This window comes from Onychostoma macrolepis, chromosome 09, assembly GCF_012432095.1.
Source record: "Onychostoma macrolepis isolate SWU-2019 chromosome 09, ASM1243209v1, whole genome shotgun sequence".
Lineage (NCBI taxonomy): Eukaryota > Metazoa > Chordata > Actinopteri > Cypriniformes > Cyprinidae > Onychostoma > Onychostoma macrolepis.
Window position 1 is genome coordinate 8,515,304 of NC_081163.1, and position 23,087 is coordinate 8,538,390.

The window sequence follows — 23,087 nt, forward strand, 5'->3', positions numbered from 1 at the left end:
TCTAGAAGTGTTTATGCTGTTATGAACAGATGGCACATGTGGCTAATGGCCAGAAAGAACAAGAGAACACAGGCTGAGGCAGAGGGTCACATTCCTTCACATAAATTAGTATATGTAATGACAGGATGCCTTGGTGGTGTGATGGTAATAATAGATAATGAGTGAAGAGACTGTGCTATGCAAACAAAAATTGTATTTGTACCATTAGTTGTGCATGTGGCAAAGCAACAGCAGACCAGTCAAAGAAGCAGCATGCAGTCCAGATGTTTGAGACCACACTGAAAATCTCTGATTCTTGAACACAGTTTATGAATTTTTAAAATTCCTAATGGTTCCAAAAGGAGGTTTTCACAAGTGAAGTCATTGAAAGAACCATTTTGGGTTCCTCAAAAAAACCTTAAAAGAACCCTTCCCCCCTCCCCCTTAGTGTAAAGAAATAATCTCAAGAATCTTTTTTCACTAAAAAGTACCTTTATGCAATGGAAAGATTTCATGGATGTTAAAGGTTCTCCACGAAACAATACATGTCAATAAAGAACTAATCAGATTTGTAATACTGATCACATTAATTTCTTTGAACAAAAGGTCAATGATTTGGATGATTGCCAAATCATGATGGAAAACAGGATCATCAGATGTTGCACACGTTGCATTAATAATTAAATGATGTTATAAATAAAGTGATATGAAACATGTATATATACTGTATGTATAAACAAATGCTGAAGCGTTTAGAATTTAATCATTATTGCAGTGAGTAATATGTTTACAACCATGTTGGAAGACGTAAACATGTATATATTCCATGATGACAATACCAATATTCACGAGGCTCAATTTCTGAAATATTGGTTCAGTGAGCATTAGGAATCATTTTTATGAATGAATTGGCCAATATCTCACATATTGAGCCTGCTTAATCTTGGTATTGGCATCCAGGAATATGGACATAGTAGTATGCACAGTAGGTGCATCTTCTGGTTCAATCTTCCGGTTGTTTGAGAAATAAAAAGCTATGCATTGCATCACTTACACTGTAAAAACCAAAAGTTGAGAAAACCTAAATTCAGCAGATTTTTGAGTTCTCTCAACTTCTTGTATTCAGTTTATACAACAAAAATCTCCTACAAAAATAAGTTGAGAAAACTCTCAAAACTGCTGAAGCTGGTTGCCTTAAACTTTCAAGTTTTCTCAACTTTTTACATTGTAGGGTTAAAAGAACTGTTGCCAAACATTCAACATGGCTGAAACATATTAATCACAGCAATAATGATTCAGTCTTAAAATCTTATTATATCTACGTGTGTGTGTGTGTGTGTGTGTGTGTGTGTGTGTTTAAAAAAATTTGAAAAATATAAATGATGTAGAAATTATACAAGAAAAAGACATTTGAAAATAAAAATTTATACTGAAAACAAGGTGTGACGATCTTGAAATGTACTTCTTTATAAAAATGCACAAGAAAGTTAAATAAATGTAAATATTAAAAGGTAAATTCATAAACTAATATGAGTCAAAAGAGTGGGTGTATACATGTATGAACAGACGAGTCTGTGTGTTTGGATAGATGACCAAATTTGTGGTCATTATATAATCCTCATACTAAAAAGTGGAAAATATTTATAAAGAACAAGCAGATGTGTCCAGACTTTTGACTGCTACAGTAACTGAAACCGTAAATAGAAACAAATAGCCACAGGACCTATAAATTATTACTAAGACATGTCAGAGAATTGCTGGAGGCTCAATACACCAATCTAGGAGGAAAGTAGTGTTTGGATGGCACAGATTACCCCTGTGGTGAAAGAGCACCAGCAAATAAACATCTCAGTGGGAGGACACATGGCTAAGCAGAGATAACACTTCTGTAAATGACAATCTAGAGCACATGAAAAAAAAAATGGTAATAAATCTCTAATATGTTCTAAGTGCTGTGAGCTCCACTTAGAAAAACACTCCTGTCGGTCTGTATGAATAACTCAGGAAAAGTGGTTTATAAAAAGCTCTGGTTGAGTAATTGTGAATAACAAAATACTATTTCAATTAGCCTATTTTTAAAAGGCAAGTTTACATGGCCTTCATCATAGTGCCCAGAGCGAGATCAATATAAAAACAATTCATATACAGGTGGTATTACGACAAGCATGTTGTTAAAAGGAAGATATAAATATTATGCGGGAACACATGGGAGTCTCTGGTCAATATTTTATTCTCCTTTATTCATTTTAAATGTGTTTTTATGGCTCAGTCTTTCATGACGTCTTAGCTTATTGTAATAGGCTGCCAGAAAAGCAAGTAAAAACAAATCGATGACTTACTTTTGATATAAAAAAAATAATTCGTCCAGCAGACTGTGAACTCATTAAATGTGAAACTTAAGGCAAAATCTTTTGTCAACTAAGTGACATGAAAGATGTTTTCATCAATAAAAACATTTTCTAGTGCATAACCTGTGAAAGGATGTCAAGGTAAATACAAAGGGCAGTAAACACATGGCTGGTTTACAAAGAGCAAGCAGCTTCAACATGCAGAATAGAAAAGAAAAAAAAAAAAAAAAAACTGTGAAACAAGTATGTGTCTTTGGACCAGTTCACTGCATGTCATTTTAGGGCACAAAGAGCATCCGTCATTTATGCTGGCAGAGACTGATGGATAAGCCATGCTGAGATGCTCAAATAACATCCATCTCAGAGGTGAACTAGGTCAGTGATGACATTTGGAAATTTGCTGATGTTTCTTTAGGAAAATGTAACCCTCCAGCTTTGTGGTTATGGTAGTGTTGTGAAAGTCAAATGTTGTAGTCTGACCCCAAACTGTTGTGGTTGGAGTCTGTTAAATGAAAATTAAAACTGGCTAAAAAATCTACTCCCCCTCAGTCCATCAAAGATGTACAAGCATTTGTTTCTTCATCTGAACAGGTTTGGATAAATTTAGTATTACATCACTTCAGTGTTGGAGTAACGCATTACAAGTAATGCGAGTTATGTAATCAGATTACTTTTTTCAAGTAACTAGTAAAGTAACGCATTACTTTTTAATTTACAAGAAAATATCGGAATTTATTTTTCAAAAAAGTAACGCCAGTTACTTTGTTTTCCCATTTATTGACTGACAAGTCTCCTGTCCCCATGTTGGGAAGTACAGAGGCGTTGTGTGCGCTGTGTGAACATGATGTTACTGTAGTTCTAGACTAAATGTGATTGTGCATTAATTCATCCCACTCGCAAAAAAAAAAAAAAAAAAAGATTTAGTATTCATCGAAATGAATTAAAACTGAAATGCAAACTCAGAATATGACGTAAACCTGCAATAATTAAATGTTAAATAACACAAATGTATCTAAACTCATTTTATTAACCAACGTCTTTGCTGCTGACCTTTGATGATCCAGTTCAACCATACTAAGCAGCAAAAATGACTTTAGATAAACTAACAATTGTGCTTCATTGTTTTGTTTTTTTTATTGCTGAAGAGTATTGAACCACCTTCTGCTGTGTTCTACTGTACAGACGTGAATTTACTTTTCCTTCAGCCTGAGGTTTATTCATTACACTTTTTGGTGTGAAAGGGCTTTTACAGTTGCTAAAGATAGAACGCGAAAGTAACGCATTACTTTCCATAAAAAGTAACTAAGTACCGTAATTAGTTACTTTTTTAGGGAGTAACACAATATTGTAATGCATCACTTTTAAAATTAACTTTCCCCAACACTGCATCACTTGCTTGCACACTGCAGTGAATGCAATGAATGGGTGCCGTCAGAATGATGGAGTTGTTTTTTTGTTTGTTTTCACAAGACATTAATCAATGGACTGGAGACGTGTATTACTGTGATTTTTTTTTTTTTTTTTTACTGTGTTTTTAATCAGCTGTTTGGACTCTCATTCTGATGGCACCCATTCACTGCAGAGGATCCAGCAAGTGATGATCAGCTAGTGATGTAATGCTACATTTCTCCAAATCTGTTCAGATGAAGAAACAAACTTATCTAGTTCATTTTCAGAAAATTTTAATTATGGGTGAAGTATTCCTTTAAATCGCTAAAACAATGTTATTACTTTGAATGATTTACACAATTTTAAAAGAGATAATTAGAACACTTAACATTTCATCATTACGTCTGAGAAATAACCTAGCAGAAATTCATTTTAATCATAGCAAATCATTCACATCCCAAGTGATGACAGATAAGAATCTCCTAGATTTATTTAAGTTAATATCCTGCTAATGTGTCCAGATAAGCACCTTCCAGATTTATTGGAGTTAATATTTGCTTATGAGCTTTTTATATAACATGTCATCATACAATGGGTTAGCACACGAAATTCTAATAGATTTTTTTTAATAGTTTTATCGAAGGAAACCTGATTGCATAGGATCCCAAATCCCTCAATATGTTTGGGCAAATCAAGACTTTGGCTAGGGTACACTGATAAACCTCCAGGATTTCACAAACAGTACTACTATATACAGGTGCTGGTCATATAATTAGAATATCATCAAAAAGTTGATTTATTTCACTAATTCCATTTAAAAAGTGAAACTTGTATATTATATTCATTCATTACACACAGACTGATATATTTCAAATGTTTATTTCTTTTAATTTTGATGATTATAACTGACAACTAAGGAAAATCCCAAATTCAGTATCTCAGAAAATTAGAATATTACTTAAGAATTACAAAGAAAGGATTTTTAGAAATCTTGGCCAACTGAAAAGTATGAGCATGTACAGCACTCAATACTTAGTTGGGGTTCCTTTTGCCTGAATTACTGCAGCAATGCGGCGTGGATCAGTCTGTGGCGCTGCTCAGGTGTTATGAGAGCCCAGGTTGCTCTGATAGTGGCCTTCAGCTCTTCTGCATTGTTGGGTCTGGCATATCGCATCTTCCTCTTCACAATACCCCATAGATTTTCTATGGGGTTAAGGTCAGGCGAGTTTGCTGGCCAATTAAGAACAGAGATACCATGGTCCTTAAACCAGATACTGGTTGCTTTGGCACTGTGTGCAGGTGCCAAGTCCTGCTGGAAAATGAAATCAGCATCTCCATAAAGCTTGTCAGCAGAAGGAAGCATGAAGTGCTCTAAAATTTCCTGGTAGATGGCTGCGTTGACTGTGGACTTCAGAAAACACAGTGGACCAACACCAGCAGATGACATGGCAGCCCAAATCATCACTGACTGTGGAAACTTAACACTGGACTTCAAGCAACTTGGATTCTGTACCTCTCCACTCTTCCTCCAGACTCTAGGACCTTGATTTCCAAATGAAATGCAAAATTTACTTTCATCTGAAAAGAGGACTTTGGACCACTGAGCAACAGTCCAGTTCTTTTCTCCACAGCCCAGGTAAGATGCTTCTGACGTTGTCTCTGGTTCAGAAGTGGCTTGGTAGCCCTTTTCCTGAAGACGTCTGAGCTCGGTGACTCTTGATGCACTGACTCCAGCTTCAGTTCACTCCTTGTGAAGCTCTCACAAGTGTTTGAATCAGCTTTGCTTGACAGTATTCTCAAGCTTGCAGTCATCCCTGTTGCTTGTGCACCTTTTCCTACCCAAATTATTCCTTCCAGTCAACTTTGCATTTAATATGCTTTGATACAGCACTCTGTAAACAGCCACACCATTCAGTAATGATCCTCTGTGACTTACCCTCTTTGTGGAGGGCAGCAATGTTCGTCTTCTGGACCATTGTCAAGTCAGCAGTCTTCTCCATTATTATGGTTTCAAAGAACAAGAGATACCCGGAATTTGTACTGTAGGGATGGTCATTTATTGAAACTCAAATGTAAATATTCTAATATTTTGAGATACTGATTTTTGACTTTCATGACCTGTAAGCTCTAATCATCAAAATTAAAAGAAATAAACATTTGAAATATATCAGTCTGTGTGTAATGAATGAATATAATATACAAGTTTCACTTTTTGAATGGAATTAGTGAAATAAATCAACTTTTTGATGATATTCTAATTATATGATCAGCACCTGTATAAATACTACATTACACATTCTTATAGGATCATTTGTTTTCATACAAACAGAAATGGTAAATCACTACGGAGCACTTGACCACATTAACACTGAGATGGACCACCCATTCAATGTTTGCTTTGAAGACAGAAGCACAAACACAGTCACTTTTGCTTACACTTTGGTTTGATGGATCTCCACTGTATTGAGGGTGCCATCTAGTCCCCGAACAGCATGGTTTAAAGCTCACTGCAGCATTCCAAACCATCCCGTAATGAATCTGCTATTGATCTAGAGCTACAGGCTCACATACGGCTAGACCTCGGCCCCCTGGACAGGAAAGCAATCATAATATCCACTCTCAGTGGTTTGACTCCTCAAGAAATCCCTGAAGGTACAGCACACATTTCTGCAAGGCATTGTTTTGCACCTAGTACTCACAGAAAAACAAAAGTAAATAAAATCAAGGACCCCAAGCCATCGATTTTTTTGTCTGCTGAACATGTCCGCAAAAGCTCATTCGTACAGTAGATTGATTGTTACTTAGAAAACAATGAAGAAATCTAAAAGTCTGTTAGAAGTAGGCAGGAAGGCAGAGTCCTTCTAATAGCATTTTTATTTTCTTACGTTGCTATGATATACACACTACTGCTGAAAGGCTTGTCACAATGAAAAACTGATACATGAGGACAGAAATACACATTAGTCTACATGAAATATAATCTGCAAGCCCTTTTAAACTAACACACAGGTGACAAAATCCATTTTTAATGTCATCTCATGAAATCTTCTAATCATACATAATTGGACTAACAATCTGATAAATCTTCAAAATACACCAAAATTTTCACTTGAGACTTAAAATGACACGGTTCTACTTTACACTCACCATTAAAGGATTATTTTTGATTGTAGAAGAACAGAGATAGCAAACCAAATAATGCCCAATGCACAGTGTATTGGTGCTGAGGTACCAGGATTAGGCACTTGAGTAAACAGAACTCTGCCAAAAATGGGGCAAGTTTCCAGTTATCAAGGCAGAGCTTAACTGATGGGCTTTTTTTTTTTTTTGGCAGTGATTATGTACTTGCTCTACTTGGTCAGCACTATAAAAGAAGAACAAAAATATCCCATAAATCCAGCATTTAACATTCTGTTCTGAAACGCCATTAAATTAGCATACAAATTAATAAAACCAATTCAAGAAATAATGGGATAAGCACCTGCAGAAAAAAAACAGAGCTTCTGCAGCTTCCTGTCATGAGGCACAAAGCGGCCACCACAGAGACTGCAGGACTTATGTAGGTCGACTGAGGGTACGTGAATGGGAACACTGAATTGCTTCACAGAACAATTGTCAACACCTTCATTGTGCGAAAACCCACGAAAAACATTCACAATCAAATCAAATAACACTGGAACTCGGGAAGAGTAGGGCAAGATGTGTCATTTTTATAATCGATCAAACTGGACCAAATATTTAAAAAGGATTCAGCTCAATAAGCAGCTGCATATTGAATAAGAGGTGCTTTTTAATTCTAAAAAGAGTGGCATGCTTTTGCATGTCAAACTAAATTTTCAATTTATTGTCAAAGGAAATAAATAGAAGACTCACTTCATGCATGTTTGGCATTTGGTAATCCTCTTTGCGTGAAATACTATTATTAGAAAATATTTAAAATAAATTATTCTCAAAATTATATCTTTTTATTGGTTTTTGCCCAGTAAATGATTTTAAGTGCATACAAATACAGGTTTCTCAATGATTCCTTGTTTCTCTTTCCTTGAGAACAATCTGAGTAAATGACACATCTTACCCCGCTCTCCCTTATAAGGCTTGCTGTTGTGCCATCATCAATGTGCCAAACACATTCACTCCTACACTGCATTGACTGATGCTAGAGAACAGTGCTGATTGTGTCAAAGTCCTTACTAATTTGGGAGCTACTTGGCAGGGACTTGAGGTACTCCAGATGCCTCCTAGCATCTTCCTGGTTATGCCGTACGTAATAGATGACATAAGCGATAACCATCGTGAACCAACCAAACATGGTGACAAACATGGCCACATCAGTAGTCTTATGGTGGAAATTACAAAAGTTTATGCCCGAATCCAAGACCTGGATGACAGGCTTGCCGGCGTACTCTTCCTGAACGGAGGTGTGGCAGCTCACCTCGTTCACAGTCTCGGGATCCAGCCTGAGTTCGCGTAACACCTCCTGAAGGGTGCACTCACAGTGCCACGGGTTGTTGGACAGGCTGATCTTGGCATGCAGCCGAGCAAAGGCCTCCTTAGGGACACTTTGCATGTGATTATGGGACAGGTCGAGCACCCGCAAGCTCTCCGTGACACCTTGAAAAGCCCCAGCGTCCACGGTTTCGATGGCGTTCCTTGACAAGTCCAGCTCTTGGAGCCAGGGAAGGTTTTTAAAAGCCTGGTTTGGGATTTTGGTGATGTGATTGGAGGACAGAAAAAGCGACACAGTATCGTGAGGAAGGTTGGAGGGAATCTCTTCTAGGTTGCGAGAGGAACACTGCACTACCGTCAAGCCATTCCTCTCAGAGCAGTGGCAACTCTTGGGACACGCTAAACCCACTGCACTCAAACAAATCACAGCTAAAACGAATCTCAAGATAAGGGGACAGCCACGAGGGATGGAGACTTTCCTTGACACATGAGGCCCTCCAGGGAAAGTCATGTCCAGCTTCTTACTTTCTGAATGCTCTACACTTCAAGGGCAGTCATTGTTAATCCAAGTCATATTGAAAAATGAATGAATAAACATTACAGGTCACGGTGTCATTCCAACAGTGGGAGTTCCTTATTAACGCCCTGTGAGCACATGCGGAGTAGTGATTTATAATTATCAGGTGTTTGAAGTCATTGTAAGTGTCCTGGAGAGAATCCAAACGAGTCCATCAACATCTGAAAGGCAATTAAACATTTGAAAGGGAAATGTTCTACAGCCAAGTTTTAATTAGAAGCCAAAAGCAGAAGGAGGATGTGAAGAGGGCTCCATTCACTTAACATCCCTCCTGCCAAGTCTGGAAACTGCAAGAATGAAAGGAGAACAGAAGAATCACCCACACAAACAGACGCTGATGTGAAGTAGCATGAATTAATATTTGATCAATTTAAATATGAATTAAAGGTGGCTTTAAAGGCATGGTTCACACAAAAATTTACATTCTGTCATCATTTTCTCAACCTTTTGTCATTCTGAACCTGTAGGAGTTTCTTTCTTCTGCGGAACATGAAAAAGTATTTTCAGAAATATCTCTGTTTTTTTTTTTTTTTTTCTCCTTACAATTGAAGTCAATGGTAACCAGAATTATCTGGGTTCCAACATTCATCAAAAGGACAAGAAAAACATGGGGGTAAGTAAATGACAGAATTTCATTTTTGGTGAATTACTTTAAAATATCCTTTGTAACACGCAAAGCAATGCATCACAGAGTGCTCTGACCTGAAATGGCTCATGACAAAATTTTATTTCAGTTCCATAATCTTGCAGATAAATAAATTTGTTATGCTGCATATAATCTCATTACATGAGAAAGGACTGATTTATTAAAACAAAACAAATCAATTTCTCATTTACTCCATAGCAACACAATACTCATTAATGGCTATTAGAAACTCTAATGATAGAACAAAAAAATGAATCTGAATTTTTCCCATCAGTGAAATACAATAGAGGAAATAGGCAGAATATTCCAGTTGTTTTTAATATTGACAAACTCCAAAAAGGACAAAAAAAAAAAAAAAAAGCTTCAGGCGTATCATAAAAGTTGTCAATATGACAACTATATTTCAAGTCTTGTGAAAAAATATGATTAAATTAGAGTTGATTATTCAAACAAAGCTTGGAGCAGCTTAGACCTTCTGTCTTGTTTGTGTCATGGAAGAATGAAAATAAAACACTGTCAGAACAACATGAGGGTGTGGAAAACATCACAAGATTTTCATTTCAGGTTTCTAAACTTACATGAAGGGAGAGGAATACTTCATTCGAGAACAGATCATAACAATGAACTCCTTACATTGTGCCAATCAATCAGATCACGACTGCCCTTTGAGGAACCAGTCTACATGGATAGCTTGTACTTTGTCAAAACCCCCTCTGCTGAGACAGCAACTCATTTCACAAGTGGCTGTAAGGCAGGTAGATAATATTAATATGCCGAACGCATGCTGCAGTGAAGCGACCATTCTTTCCAGTGAAACTTTGTCACAGGCAGCACTCGAGACGTGTGAAATGCATCATCTTGAAAATGTCGAAATAAAAGATGAATTCACTGACAATATACAGTGAGCAATAAGCAACACAGCTCAGGATTGATTGCTGGCTCAGCAGCTCAGTATAGAAGTTGATTATTGTGATGGACGCTAAAACCACATGCCACGTTAAGAATCCAATAGGATGCAAGTACATGGTTCATCTATTAAGGTGTGTTGCGAAAGAGTGAGATTGTGGCAGTACAGCTCCAGCAAGCACAGCACGTTGCATATTGGTTGCAGTTCGATAATGTCACAGAAGTGCCTTTTAAAAACATCCTATAGAAACCACACATACCGCTGAAAAATAACTAATGCAACCACAATTAAAAATGTTAGAAACAGTGATAGTTATCCCTGCCAGGTTTTCTTTAGCATCAAGAAACATCAATATTTTTATATTGGAAACAAAACCTGCTTGAACTGCAACGTTTGTAGTATGCTTTATCTTAGCATAATCGAATGAGTTAATATACCTGAATACAAACATGCTATTTCTCTCCTTTTTAAGCTTACATGAATTTAAAAGCCAAATGTGTCAACAACAGGCGATTTAACTTGCAAACATTTAACTTTAATCAATTGTGAATATTCATATTGCTTCACTACATTGAAGGAGCGCACTAGACATTCATGTTTCCCTCGCGAGTCTGACAAGAGGTGTTTGTTTGTTTGTTTTCCCTGAGGTAAGGCACTTTAACCTCAAGAAAATAATATATCAATATCTTCTAAAATAACATTAAAATAACACATGAGAGCAATGTCATAATATGTAGCTGTAAAACGGAGTAAAAAATAAAAAATAAATAACAGCTGGAATTATGCCGACTATGTATGATTTAGACTTAGGGCTACAAGAATCATATAGCCTACCTTTGACACTATTTGAGCGAACTATTGAAAAGAAACAAGAAAGACAAGGTTGAATATCATATTTTATCTCAAGCTCTCTCTCTCAGCGTTATTGGTCAAGACGACGGCTGTGCTGCTGGTAATTTACCAGTGGTAAACACTTTATACTGAAAATGTACGAGGCAAACACAGAGACTACGGTATAGGTGGTATAGGTTGGCTACGAGGCTGGACTTGGTAAATGTCCTGCTAACAACTGACTGAATACGAGAAAAGAAGTTAAACAAAGAGTCACCGTGTAGAGAACTACAAAAGACGTAAAAACAGTCAAATCAAAATAATATTGCAACAAAAACATTGTATGACCATATAATGGCAAGACAAATCCCCAGCACTTTCCAAAACGAATTACATTTACCCTTTTCATGTGTGGTTTCAGATAGAAAAAGATGAGAAAGTTAGCCTTTTTAATATAAATTGATTGCTTCATGACTTACCATACTTGTTGATAGTTCAGCGGATCAGTTGCCTTTGCAGTGAGTAAAAGTGAAGAGCACACAGCAGCTATAAGACATCCGCCTTGCGCTGATTGGATGCTGAGCCCTGCTCGCTGCTCCGGAGGCTGATGGTGCGCTCGCTCCACCCGCATCTCACTGACTGCTCATGATGGGGATTTTGATTCATTCCAGTGACTCGAATCTTTTGAATCAGTTCACCACAAAGAATCGTTCACTTGCGTTTTCAAGTGGAATAATTCCGTAACTGGTTCGTTCAGTGGTTCTTGCAGTCTACATCGGCGGTGAGACTAGTTTCGTGTTTGAAGAACTTTTCTATTGTAAAACAATAACACTTCTTGCAATACTGCTTTTATGGACATCTTACGAGCTAAGGTAAAATCATCAAAGTGACGTTCATGAAAAATAGCTTTAATTCCCATATTGTTTCATGGCTTCCTAATCTTGAGCACCACGCCCAAAGAAATCGTGTTTTACCTGAGAAGTACGTTCGCAGTCTATTTTGAATATAATAAAAGTAGCCTACATGGACCGCAAAATACTGACAACAAGAAACGTCTGTTGAGTTTTCCTTGAGCCACAAGAGGCGCAGATAAACAAACATATAGCTACAAGGCCACCAGAGAAGTGTTGGCAGCGTTCAAACCCACGCTTCAGAGTGCTTTTCAAAAATGACTAGTCACGTTTTTTCTATCCAAGTCATGGGATTTCATCATATTGTTTCGAACTTATCTTAAAGTGCTACAAATTAAAAATATATCTCTATGTTTAGTAGCCTATTCACTGAACTTATGCTTTGTAGCCTATAGATTATTTAATTAAATACTTTCAAAACATATTTCGCATTTACACAGCTTTAGCGGTTATCTGTTCACAGCGATTCCAAATGAATAAGAATAAGAATAGTTCAAATAAACTAGTTACCGGTTTGAATCATTATGACAAATGCTTCATTAAAGGTGGGGTATGTATTTTTTTCAAAAACGCTTTAGAAAACGAGTCGGGGCCAAGTTCCAAAACAAACTTGTAGCCAATCAGCAGTAAGGGGCGTTTCTACTCATGATGCGGGGGAAAGAGCGATCAGTGCACAGGACCAAGCTAAGACAGAAAAATAAAAAACAAAAGAGGAAAACGTCTGTGGAACAAAAGAATGCTTACACTGTGTCTTTGCGCCAGCTAAAGTCTGTCTACACTGGATGCGACAAAGCGACCATTGAAAATTGTTTGAAATTTGTGTCAATACATCATAAATAGAAAGCGGCAGCAGTTTACTGTCGGGATCCAGTGTAGACAGCATCAGCGATTATAATGAGTTCTATGGTGTTTTGTCACGCCGCGCTGCGGTGTTCGGATGCCGAGGTTGCTTTGTTTCTTCTGGATTGGCGAGTAACATTGGTTTTGCTTTGTTTCACAGAACTAATCGTTGCCGTACGTATGTGTGGGGCAGAGCTATCAAAATAGGGTTTTTGGGGTAAGGGCATGTTTGTTTTGGTGATTTCAAATATCAACATTGGCTACCAGAAATCACTTACCCTACCTTTAACTCAATCGATTACAGAGATTACTGAATCGACATCTGAGTCACCTTCTGAACTGAAATAATTTTTTGGTTTGTACGTTTTTGTCATACAGACTGGCTGTTGATAGCCGTGCCTTTAAAGGACACGTTTTTGCAATTTCTCTGCAATATATCGTCAGTTTTTTTTTTTCTTGTTTTTTTTTTTTTTCTTCAGTATAAGGAGTAGTGAGGGAAGACCTCAAGCTAGAAGGTTTTGTTTGTTTGTTTCTGTTGAGATTTTGCAAGATTTTGACCAGATCAAAACAAGGATGCTTCTAACAGTTCCTAATTTGTGTTTTTAATTTCCAAAGCTGGCATATTGTGTATCTGTAAAATTTTCTGAATGGTCATTCAAGACTTCAAGATTCCTGAAGCAAATGTTCTAGTGTAAATACAGCCTAGAGCCAAGAACATTCAATATTTAAGAATAATCAATGCAGTAAAATCATAATAGCATTTATTGCATGTTTTAGGCTACAATAACATAGGCTACTTGAGGACATTTATCCAGGCTTGCATAAAACACAATAGTAATGACCTGTCTGTGAAATGGTTTAGGAACCAATTTAAATCCCTCATCGTGAACCTAGAATAGTCAACATCTCCTTATTTTGGCAGGACTGCGGAATATAAAATGATTCAACATAATGAGTAGTCTGTCAGTGACAGCTGACAGGTCAGACCATCACTGCACAGGACGGGAGCCACTTGTCAAAACCTTGCTCATGTGACATACGGACAAGTCTTATGAAACTGGATGCACTGCTGTGTGTAAAATGAAGATAAAATTATATTTGTGTGCCTTGACTTTGTGTTTATGAACCCATCTGTTTCTTAAATTTAGATCTCTCCCATGAAGAAACAACAATTTGTGCTAAGGGCAGTAAGAAATTAGAGAATATGAATGTCCACAACCTATTTGTCTGGTTGCACATCACAACATTTTTTCTTTAAAGCCTCACAGGCACATAATTTGCAGAATCCTATTAAACGTGGTGGTTCAGGGTTTTTCCCTAAGGGAAAGATAAGAAAACTGCTCCTTTTTTTTCATATTGGCTTTCTCAAACCTACATAGCCTACAATGACTCCAGTTTCAAACAAGGCTGTATTTCTGGAGATAATTAAAAGTGTGAAATCAAAAGCATTTAATTACTTAACACCACTGTGTTCCTGCCAACACCATCCACCGGTTAAATCACATCAGTTACAGGGTGTGATTTACATCAAGTGAACAAATTTGCCTAGTGCAAGTTATTACCTTAATTGCTTCTGTTGAATTATGGGTAATGTAGTTTAAAACAGAATTTGAAACATAATTGAGGATATTGTGAACACAAAGATCTCCTCAGAGAGCCCCTTACAACTGAATATGTGGATATAATTGGGATATTAGGAGGAGTTCATAAAAAAGATTAATGTTCAAATCTTTATAGAGATCTTGCTATGAGAGCATAAGTCCAAAATATTCCCCTCTGGAGAAGTTCGTTCAGTCTCTCCCCTTCTTTTATATTATTCTCCACAGTTTTAATGATCTTTAGTGTTTCTGGATTGAATCTGTGGGCAGTTTCAGAAAGCTTGGGTTTGTTACACAACAATTTTTCAATTCATAATATCATCTTTTAACCAAACAACAGCATCCTACTTTCTTTTCTTTTGGCCATAGATAAGAGAGTGTTTGGAATTATACTGGTTTTCATTCTGCATTTTGCTGATGGCAGACAGACACACGGTGACCTCTTTTGATTGTTTTGTGTTTTGTAAGCAGTTCCCCGAACGCTTATTTCCTCAGCTGCCCATTGTACCTGGAGGCACTATTTTTATCTCCCAGCCATTTACCAGAATTGCATAAGCAGCCATTTCTTTTAATAGAAACTAATACACTGGTGGGACAGATTCAGCTTGATATATTTTAATGTAGATATATTTTATTGCATCTTCCTTTTGGGAAAACAGTGCGTATTTTATCCAATAATAATAATAATCAAATAAACTACCATTTTTATACAGCTTGACATGGAAATTACACAAACAATAAAAGTCTTGGAATTTGAATACAGATTTAGAATTTAAATAAAGCAATAAAGCTGCTGCCACTTTCAAACTGGGGGACCAGAAATACCTCTGTTTTTACAGTATGCTGTAAAAATAAATGATCAGATAAACTTGTTCTCACCATGCAAGAGCACAAAGTAAAAAAGGTGCCCGTAAATGCACATAAAAAGAAGCCTTTTAGCAATACTACTGCTCTCTGGTCTGATTTTCGAGTCCAATCATAGCCGGAGGAGATTTCAGAAATTACAGATGACCTGTCAGCGCTCAGTCTAAATGAATAGGATTTAAGTGACAGGTACAGACAGCAGTCTGTCTGCACTTCCAGTTCGACGTTCTTCATTCTGCTTTGGATCTCTTACAGCTATATGACACATCATAGCACCCAACTGAGATAAACGTAGACTTTAAATTACTAAGATAATACTTCCAATTTGGTGATTCCCTGGAGGAAGATAGAGGTTGAATTTAGATGAATGAATATTTCAACACATCACTTGCCTTGATGTGCTCAGGATTGATGATTGAAAGTTAAAAGTGAAAGAGTGAAGGCAAATGAGCTGTGATTTATAGCTCATAAGATCACAAACAGCACTGTCAGTTTCTGAGTTTCGCTGACCAGGGTACAGAAAATGCAAAGCACACCACTGTAGAAGTTCTATAATAATTTGGTTCATTAGAATATATAAGAGAACATAAATGTTATACTCCATGTTGAGCTGATTTGGACTCTTAATAGGGTGTGTGTGTGTGTGTGTGTGTGTGTGTGGAAGCCTTTAAAGAGAAGGTCTCTTTGACCTTTCTGTTTAGCTACTGTAGATGGTTAGATGCATTATTAATGTTCAACTCTGCTGAAGTGGGCAGTTATGAAAAGATATAGAGAAGAAAGATGATGGCATTCACTTGTGAGAAAGTGAGGCTTCTAGTGTATATCCAGCTACAGTCCTATAAAACCTCTGATAACACAGTTATTGGATTCATCCGTTTTAGTGTGAAAAGTGCTCTGTTTTGATGGGCTATATCAGTCTTCCATTAGTTTCATTACTCTGCTGCCCATTGGAAAATGTTATTGCACACAGATTCCTCTTAGCTCTTAAGACATAATGGAGTCCTCAGTTATATTTAGACGTTTCTCCTGAAAATACTTAGAAATAAATAGACACAAATGATACAGCATGCAGTAAGAGTAATACTTGTGGATAACTGAGTGCAGATAATTTGTTCATAGAATTGATACAGTTCATATCAAAATACATTGTTCAGAACTGAAACTCCATAGAGCAGTTGTTCTCAATTTTTGACTCAAAGGCCCCTGATTGTCCAACACAATAATCAAAAACTGTATGTTCTTTGATGAGAGTTAATAGGAGGTATGATTATTTTAATACATTACAGGGTTATTATCATGAACTAAAACTAAAACTATTAAAACATTTTTGTTAATTGAAATTAAGTTGAAATAAATTATAAATATTCGATTTTAAAAAAAAAATAGAAATTTTGCCTTGGAACTGAAATTTTGGCATCTAATTTAAAAAGTGGAAGTTAAGTAAAGTTAAACTTGAAGCTCTAGATTTATTGACTGGAAATAATTAAAAACTGAACAAAATGTAAAACTGAAATAAAAACAAATCAATAGTAATTAAATAGTTATATTTAAAAAGAACAAAAAATAAATAAATAAATAAATAAAACAAAAAAAAATGACAAAAGCATGTAAAAGAAATCTTAAAATTGTAACTAAAATTAAAATGAAAACTTAAAACATAAAATTAAATGCCAATTTAAAATATTAATTACTAATGGATAATACTACTAACATAACACTGGTATATTAATACTAGTGTATTCATTTAAATACTTTTAAGTTATCCTGTGGTTACTCCAGCAATGTCAGTCCTCTGTCGTGTGTGTCATGTGTTCCCGCCTCTTGTTTCCTTATTTGGTCATGTTCCTGTCCTTGTTAAGTGATTATCAGTTTATTTCGTCCAGCTGTGTTTTAGTAATGATCAGTAATTATCCTGTGTATTTAGTTCCTGCCTGTTCAGTTAGTTTTTGTCTACTCGTTATTCCCCGGTGTTCCTGTCTGTATCAACCTTGCCTTGTCTTGCCCTGCCTTGTTTGGATTCATTAAAGACTGTTATTTGAGTTCATCCTCGTTCCTCCCTGCTGTGTGCACCGTGACAGAAAGCCAGACCTACAACGTAAGCGATGCCCCTTCACCTCGTTTTGTTTTTCGTCTTTGAAAGTCTTTTGTTTTTTTCCTGTTTTGTTTGAGTCTGTCCCGCGGCAAGGAAGTCGCCGCTGGTCATCCCGCCGTAGCCCACTGCAAGTCAGCGTGGGAGTTTGGCGGGATCGTCGCGAGTCCGTTGGCCGTGGGCCCCTTCAGTCGGCCGCCGTCCGCGGCTCACCCAAGCCCGCTGTTCGCGGGAGGTCGACCCCGCCGTCCGTGGCTCATCCTATAGCCCGCCTGGAGTGCATGTGGCAAACCCACCGGCCGCTGCTGAGCACGGTGCCATGGATCCACTTCCCCAGTCACGGCCAGGAGTGCCGTTCCCTGGATCCAGTTCCCCAGTCTTGGCCAGGAGTGCCGTTCCTCGTTCCCGTGGATCCGGTCCACACATCATGGCCAGGAGTGCCGTGCCATGTCCCAGAAGTCATGGTTTTTAAGTCTTGTCGTGCCCACAGGAGCAGTTTTAATCCCAGTCATGTCTTGTTCATGGAGACTTGTCGAGGGCAGGCGGCTCCTCTAGTCATGGCCACGGAGGCCATGCCCCTCCTGTTGCGGAAGTGGAGGCGGTTGCTGAGGGACCCTGTGAGGGCCCCTGTCTACTCGTTATTCCCCGGTGTTCCTGTCTGTCAAACTTGCCTTGTCTTGCCCTGCCTTGTTTGGATTCATTAAAGACTGTTATTTGAGTTCATCCTCGTTCCTCCCTGCTGTGTGCACCGTGACAAGCAGAGAGATGTGAATTACTGGGGACTTCATCTCAGGAGAAAATTTTTATAGGAACAACAACAGAGATACCGTGATATATAATTCTTCACTGGTTGCCATTTATTCACATCATTCATAGTTTACCTCATATTTGCAAACTTCACAATACTGAAAGACCCTGCAAGGCTAAAGCCCACAAAAAAAATATTTCTATTTTACCTGATCATGCCCTGTATTACTGTTGGGGGTTCAAGGAGACATATATAAAGTGGCATTGCAAAGTCATTAGCCATGGACAAACTTTACCTAATTGTTTATCAAGGCAGTCCATTTTCTCTTTCAGTACACCTTCACCTGAATGAATTCCCTCTTCTCGAGTGTCTATAATGGATAAATTACGTGTGTCAAGTGCCAAAAGAGAATTCTGCCTGTGTGACCATCAGACTAATTCAAGCGAATCAGTGCTGTGACAAAGCAAATCCATCTCCTCTGATGGTTTGTATCCTGATTAAAACACGCTTTTAACCCACTTAGATTTATCACAATTAGCCCATGAGGTCCAGTCAGGGTGTGCTGGTCACTGTCACCAATCTGCAAACCAAGTCCCACAGCGCACCTACATTTGTCAGAGCCAAGATGAACGGAGTGTTTCAGAGGTTAATTAAAAAACCTGCTCTGTATAAAGCTCTTGCGACGCATCAGCGCGGTGACAATCCAGTGTGAAACAATCCTACGAGAAGCTCTTGAACGGCCTCTGTGGTGGATAAGGAGAGGTAGTGAGGTGTGGAAAAGGGAAATTATTTTGTCCTGCATTGTGCGTTAAACGGTCAGCCATGCATGGAGCTGATAACAATAATTTATCAGAAATTTGTGAGTGTGATTTGAGGGCTTCTGAACAAACTTGATCCTGGCAAATTCAATCAGGAGTTCAAAGACCTTAGGTTTAGTATGGCGCAAATTTAATATAGATTTAAAAATAACATTTTAGACCTTGTGATGTCTACAACGGTGATACTTTATAATTTGTAAAGTCTGGTCTGCAGATATGGCTCAGCTGCCTCCTTCAATGTACAGCTGTGATTTTTTTTTTTTTTTTTTAAATCCATTTTAATTCAAATCCCTAACCTTGTTGAAACACAAGCAACAAAAGACAACAGACCCATTGTAATCAGTGATACTATCTACACTGGATACACTGTGGATCCTCTGCAGTGAATGGGTGCCGTCAGAATAAAGAGTCCAAACAGTTGATAAACAAATCACAATAATTCAATCCACATGGCTCTAGTCCATCAAATAACAACTTTTGAAGTGAAAAACTGAGTGTTTGTAAGAAACAAATGCATCAATGATGTTTTTTAACTTTAAACCAAGTCCAATATTCTAATCCATAATCCATAATAATGCTTCCTCCAGTTAAAAATCCATGTTGTCAAAAAACAAAATCCACCAACTTATTTTTTTAGAACTGGTTTTGGATTTTCACTTGTAAATGGTACTTGATCTGTGCATATTTTTCTCCTGATTCAGATTATTTGACTTTGTCACTGGAGAAAGCAATATTGTGGAGAGAGAGGACTTGTATTTTAGCCAGAAGCAAAAGTTTGAATAACTTTAAAAAAACGCTTTATTAAAATTAAAAACGCTTTAATTATGGATTTTCATCTTACAAACAAACAGTTTTCGCTTTACAAGTCATCAATTGATAGGCATGTGGATTATTTTGATGTTTTTATCAGCTGTTTTAACTCTCATTCTGACGGCACCCATTCACTGGATTCATTGGTGAAGTGGTTGGCAAGTGATGTAATTCCTCCATATATGTTCCAGTAAATAAAGAAACAAACACATCTACATTTGGAGGGCCTGAGGGTGGGTAAATATTCAGCAAATATACATTTTTGGATGAATTATTTCTTTAAAGTTTACCTGAAATGAGATTGTCTTCCGTATTGTGACACATGAGAGAGAAACAGCCTCTCGAACAAGGAAAAAGAAAAAAAAAATGTAGGGCAAGACTTGATTTTGTTAATTAGGAATTGGGATGTTAATGCTTTTAATTTAAGCACATGATTAAAAAAATAATGATGGGCAAGGTTAAATTACTTATAATAAACACTGCAACATTCCACAAAATTATCAAAATTATCCATTTTAATTTCACAGTGACTTTAAATATGAGTAATAAAAACTGCAATGATTGCTTAAGCAAACCACACTAATTAGTGGTTCTGTATTGAAGGTTAATAAGCTTATTGTGATCTAAAAGTCATAATGAATTGGTACTTTACAAATTCAAAACATTATATAATATAAAGTGGATCGTCTCTTATCATTTCCAAGATTAAATGTTTGCAGTAGATTTTTTTTGTCTTATCTTTTAAATACACATTAAATGTCCTGTCCTGATGAATAATTGATGAAAAAACACCTAATTAGTTTCCATGCCCTGTTTTACCCAACATAAAAGCCAACCTTTCAGCAATTCAGAGGGTGCCACCGAAGGGAATAAGGTGTTTTGCTCTGTGATTGACAGCAAAACTTATCCAGCTCTACACATTTATTAACAAAGTGATTGAAGTTTTTATTAAAGTGTAATTAATTTAATCTTTGTATTGGCTGCCTAACAAGCCAGAAGTTATGGTAAAGTCTTGCTGAGGATTCTATGTTGTTTTTAACTTACCTACAGGAAGATCAAAACAGCATTTAAGTGAGATTACCCAATGTATTTTGTCTGTAATGAACTCTTTATTCGTGTCAGTTTCTTTTATTGGCAGCTACGTTTTACGCAGCTTCAAATATAGGGCTGTCAGGACAGGACGCATGGGAATCACACATTATTGGGTTTAAGTATATTTAGGATGAAGTCGGTTCCCCAGGGGGCAGTTTTAATTCAAGACTATTGTCAGTGGAAATCGAACACCATATCAAGAGATGTAGATATAATGGAGTATAAGAGAAATATTCTTCAGAAGGAAAATAGAACACTTTTAGCTTGACACATATTTAAGTTCACAATACAAAGCAATGCCTGCAAGCGGCTGCAGAGATATGGAAGAACAGGTAATCAAACACTGTTTTAAGAAAAAGTATGTGTCCCTGGACCACAAAACCAGTCATAAGTGTAAATTTTTCGAAATTGAGATTTATACATAATCTGAAAGCTGAATAAATAAGCTTTCCATTGATGCATGTTTGTTAGGATAGGACAATATTTTGCAGAGATACAACTATTTGAAAATCTGGAATCTGAGGGTGCAAAAAAATCAAAATACTGAGAAAATTGGCTTTAAAGCTGTCCGAATGAAGTTCTTAGCAATGCATATTACTAATGAAAAATTAAGTTTTAATATATTTATGGTAGGAAATTTACAAAATATCTTCATGGAACATGATCTTTACTTAATATCCTAATGATTTTTGGCATACAAGAAAAATTGATAATTTTGACCCATACAATGTATTTTTGGCTATTGCTACAAATATACCCCAGGTTTTGTGGTCCAGCGTCACATATATGAGATTGATTAACAAATAGCTGTATTCTGAAAATTACACCAGTAGGAGTTTGCATCAAATTTCTTAGCTACACTTCTAAAAAACAAAAAAAGGCATTTTTTTAAACTGGATAATAATTCTGAATGATACCAGTCCACAATCTGACTTGTGATGCATCCTGGAATTAAACCACGCTATGATGGTTTGTTTGGCCCCCTGATTGAAGATTTTTTTCTCTATTTTGGAGTTTGGGTTCCTTGCCACTGTCACCTCTGGCTTTCTCAGTTGGGGACACCTAATATTCAGCAATATCACTGAAATGTACAGATACTATTGGATGAGAACTGAACTGAGCTGATTGATGGCATCACTGTTTTCTATACAGGGATGCTTTACAGCCGAATTGAACTCTTCTCATAATTGATGATCTTTACACAGTTATTGAATGGAACTGAATCAACACTGAACTGACCTCAGCTGAACAATGACAATATTGGTTTATCACAGAATTGATCTGTTTGCGCCATTGAATCATTATTTTCCTGTTTATCCCTGTAAAACTACTTTAAAACAACCTGTATTGTATAAAGCCCTATGTAAATAAAAGTGACTTGACTATAAAGACATTTCATGCAATGCATGGATGTTAAATGTTCTTCAAGGAACAACATGCGCCAATAAAGAACCTTTATTTTTACTGTTTCATTTCATTTCAAGGGATAGTTCACTTAAAATTACATTATGTCATCATTGTTGTTCCAAACCTGTATGTCCATGGAACACAAAAGATATTTTGAAACAAAATTGGACCCTACTGACTCATCTTTTATTGCTTTTTTTTATTAAACCCACATAAATGATTAAGATCAATAAAACCAACCTTTATTAAGCTTTTCTATACCTCTCTTTGGATATGAACTTTTGAGGTAAATCGTACAACAGCAGTCAATCGTCCAAAAATTCACCATAATCCCCCTACAATGGTCAATTTTATTCAGGAAATTGAAAAGCATACGTAGTTTCAGATTACTTCACCTACTGCCAGCGATAACACAACAAACGCTGAAGTTCCTGAGTGTTTATCCTCTGGACTGCACCTCCTCTTCTCTTTTCCATAGGGAGCATGTACAGCCAAATGTATTGAGGGACTTGGGGAGGGCAATCAAGAGGTGTTTTAATTTGAGCTTATTTCTGGCAGGGAACAAACTGAGGCCAATGACTGGAGGGTGGGTAGAGGTGACTTCTCCTTCCCCTGTAGTAACATACTAATTTTGAAGCATAGCAGTGATCTAGGGCCGTTCCCAATGCCTTCCCATGGCTTTCGAGAAAGGCCGGCAGGATCAACCGGCGATTAGCCACGCTGCCGTTTTTAATTTAAAGAAAATGACTTTGAGTTTTATTAGAGAACCTTGTGCAACAGAATTACA

The 23,087-nt window shown here is 37.0% G+C and overlaps 1 protein-coding gene across 1 annotated transcript; it reads right to left on the reverse strand.

Annotated features, from left to right (window-relative positions):
* Positions 1 to 6,581: 6,581 nt before the first annotated feature.
* Positions 6,582 to 11,803, reverse strand: lrrc3 (leucine rich repeat containing 3). Its single transcript, XM_058786804.1, has 2 exons — positions 11,603 to 11,803; positions 6,582 to 9,026 (listed from the first exon to the last, which is right to left on the reverse strand). The coding sequence occupies exon 2, from the start codon at positions 8,671 to 8,673 to the stop codon at positions 7,873 to 7,875; it is 801 nt and encodes a 266-aa protein (XP_058642787.1). The 5' UTR covers positions 8,674 to 9,026; positions 11,603 to 11,803; the 3' UTR covers positions 6,582 to 7,872.
* Positions 11,804 to 23,087: the final 11,284 nt, after the last annotated feature.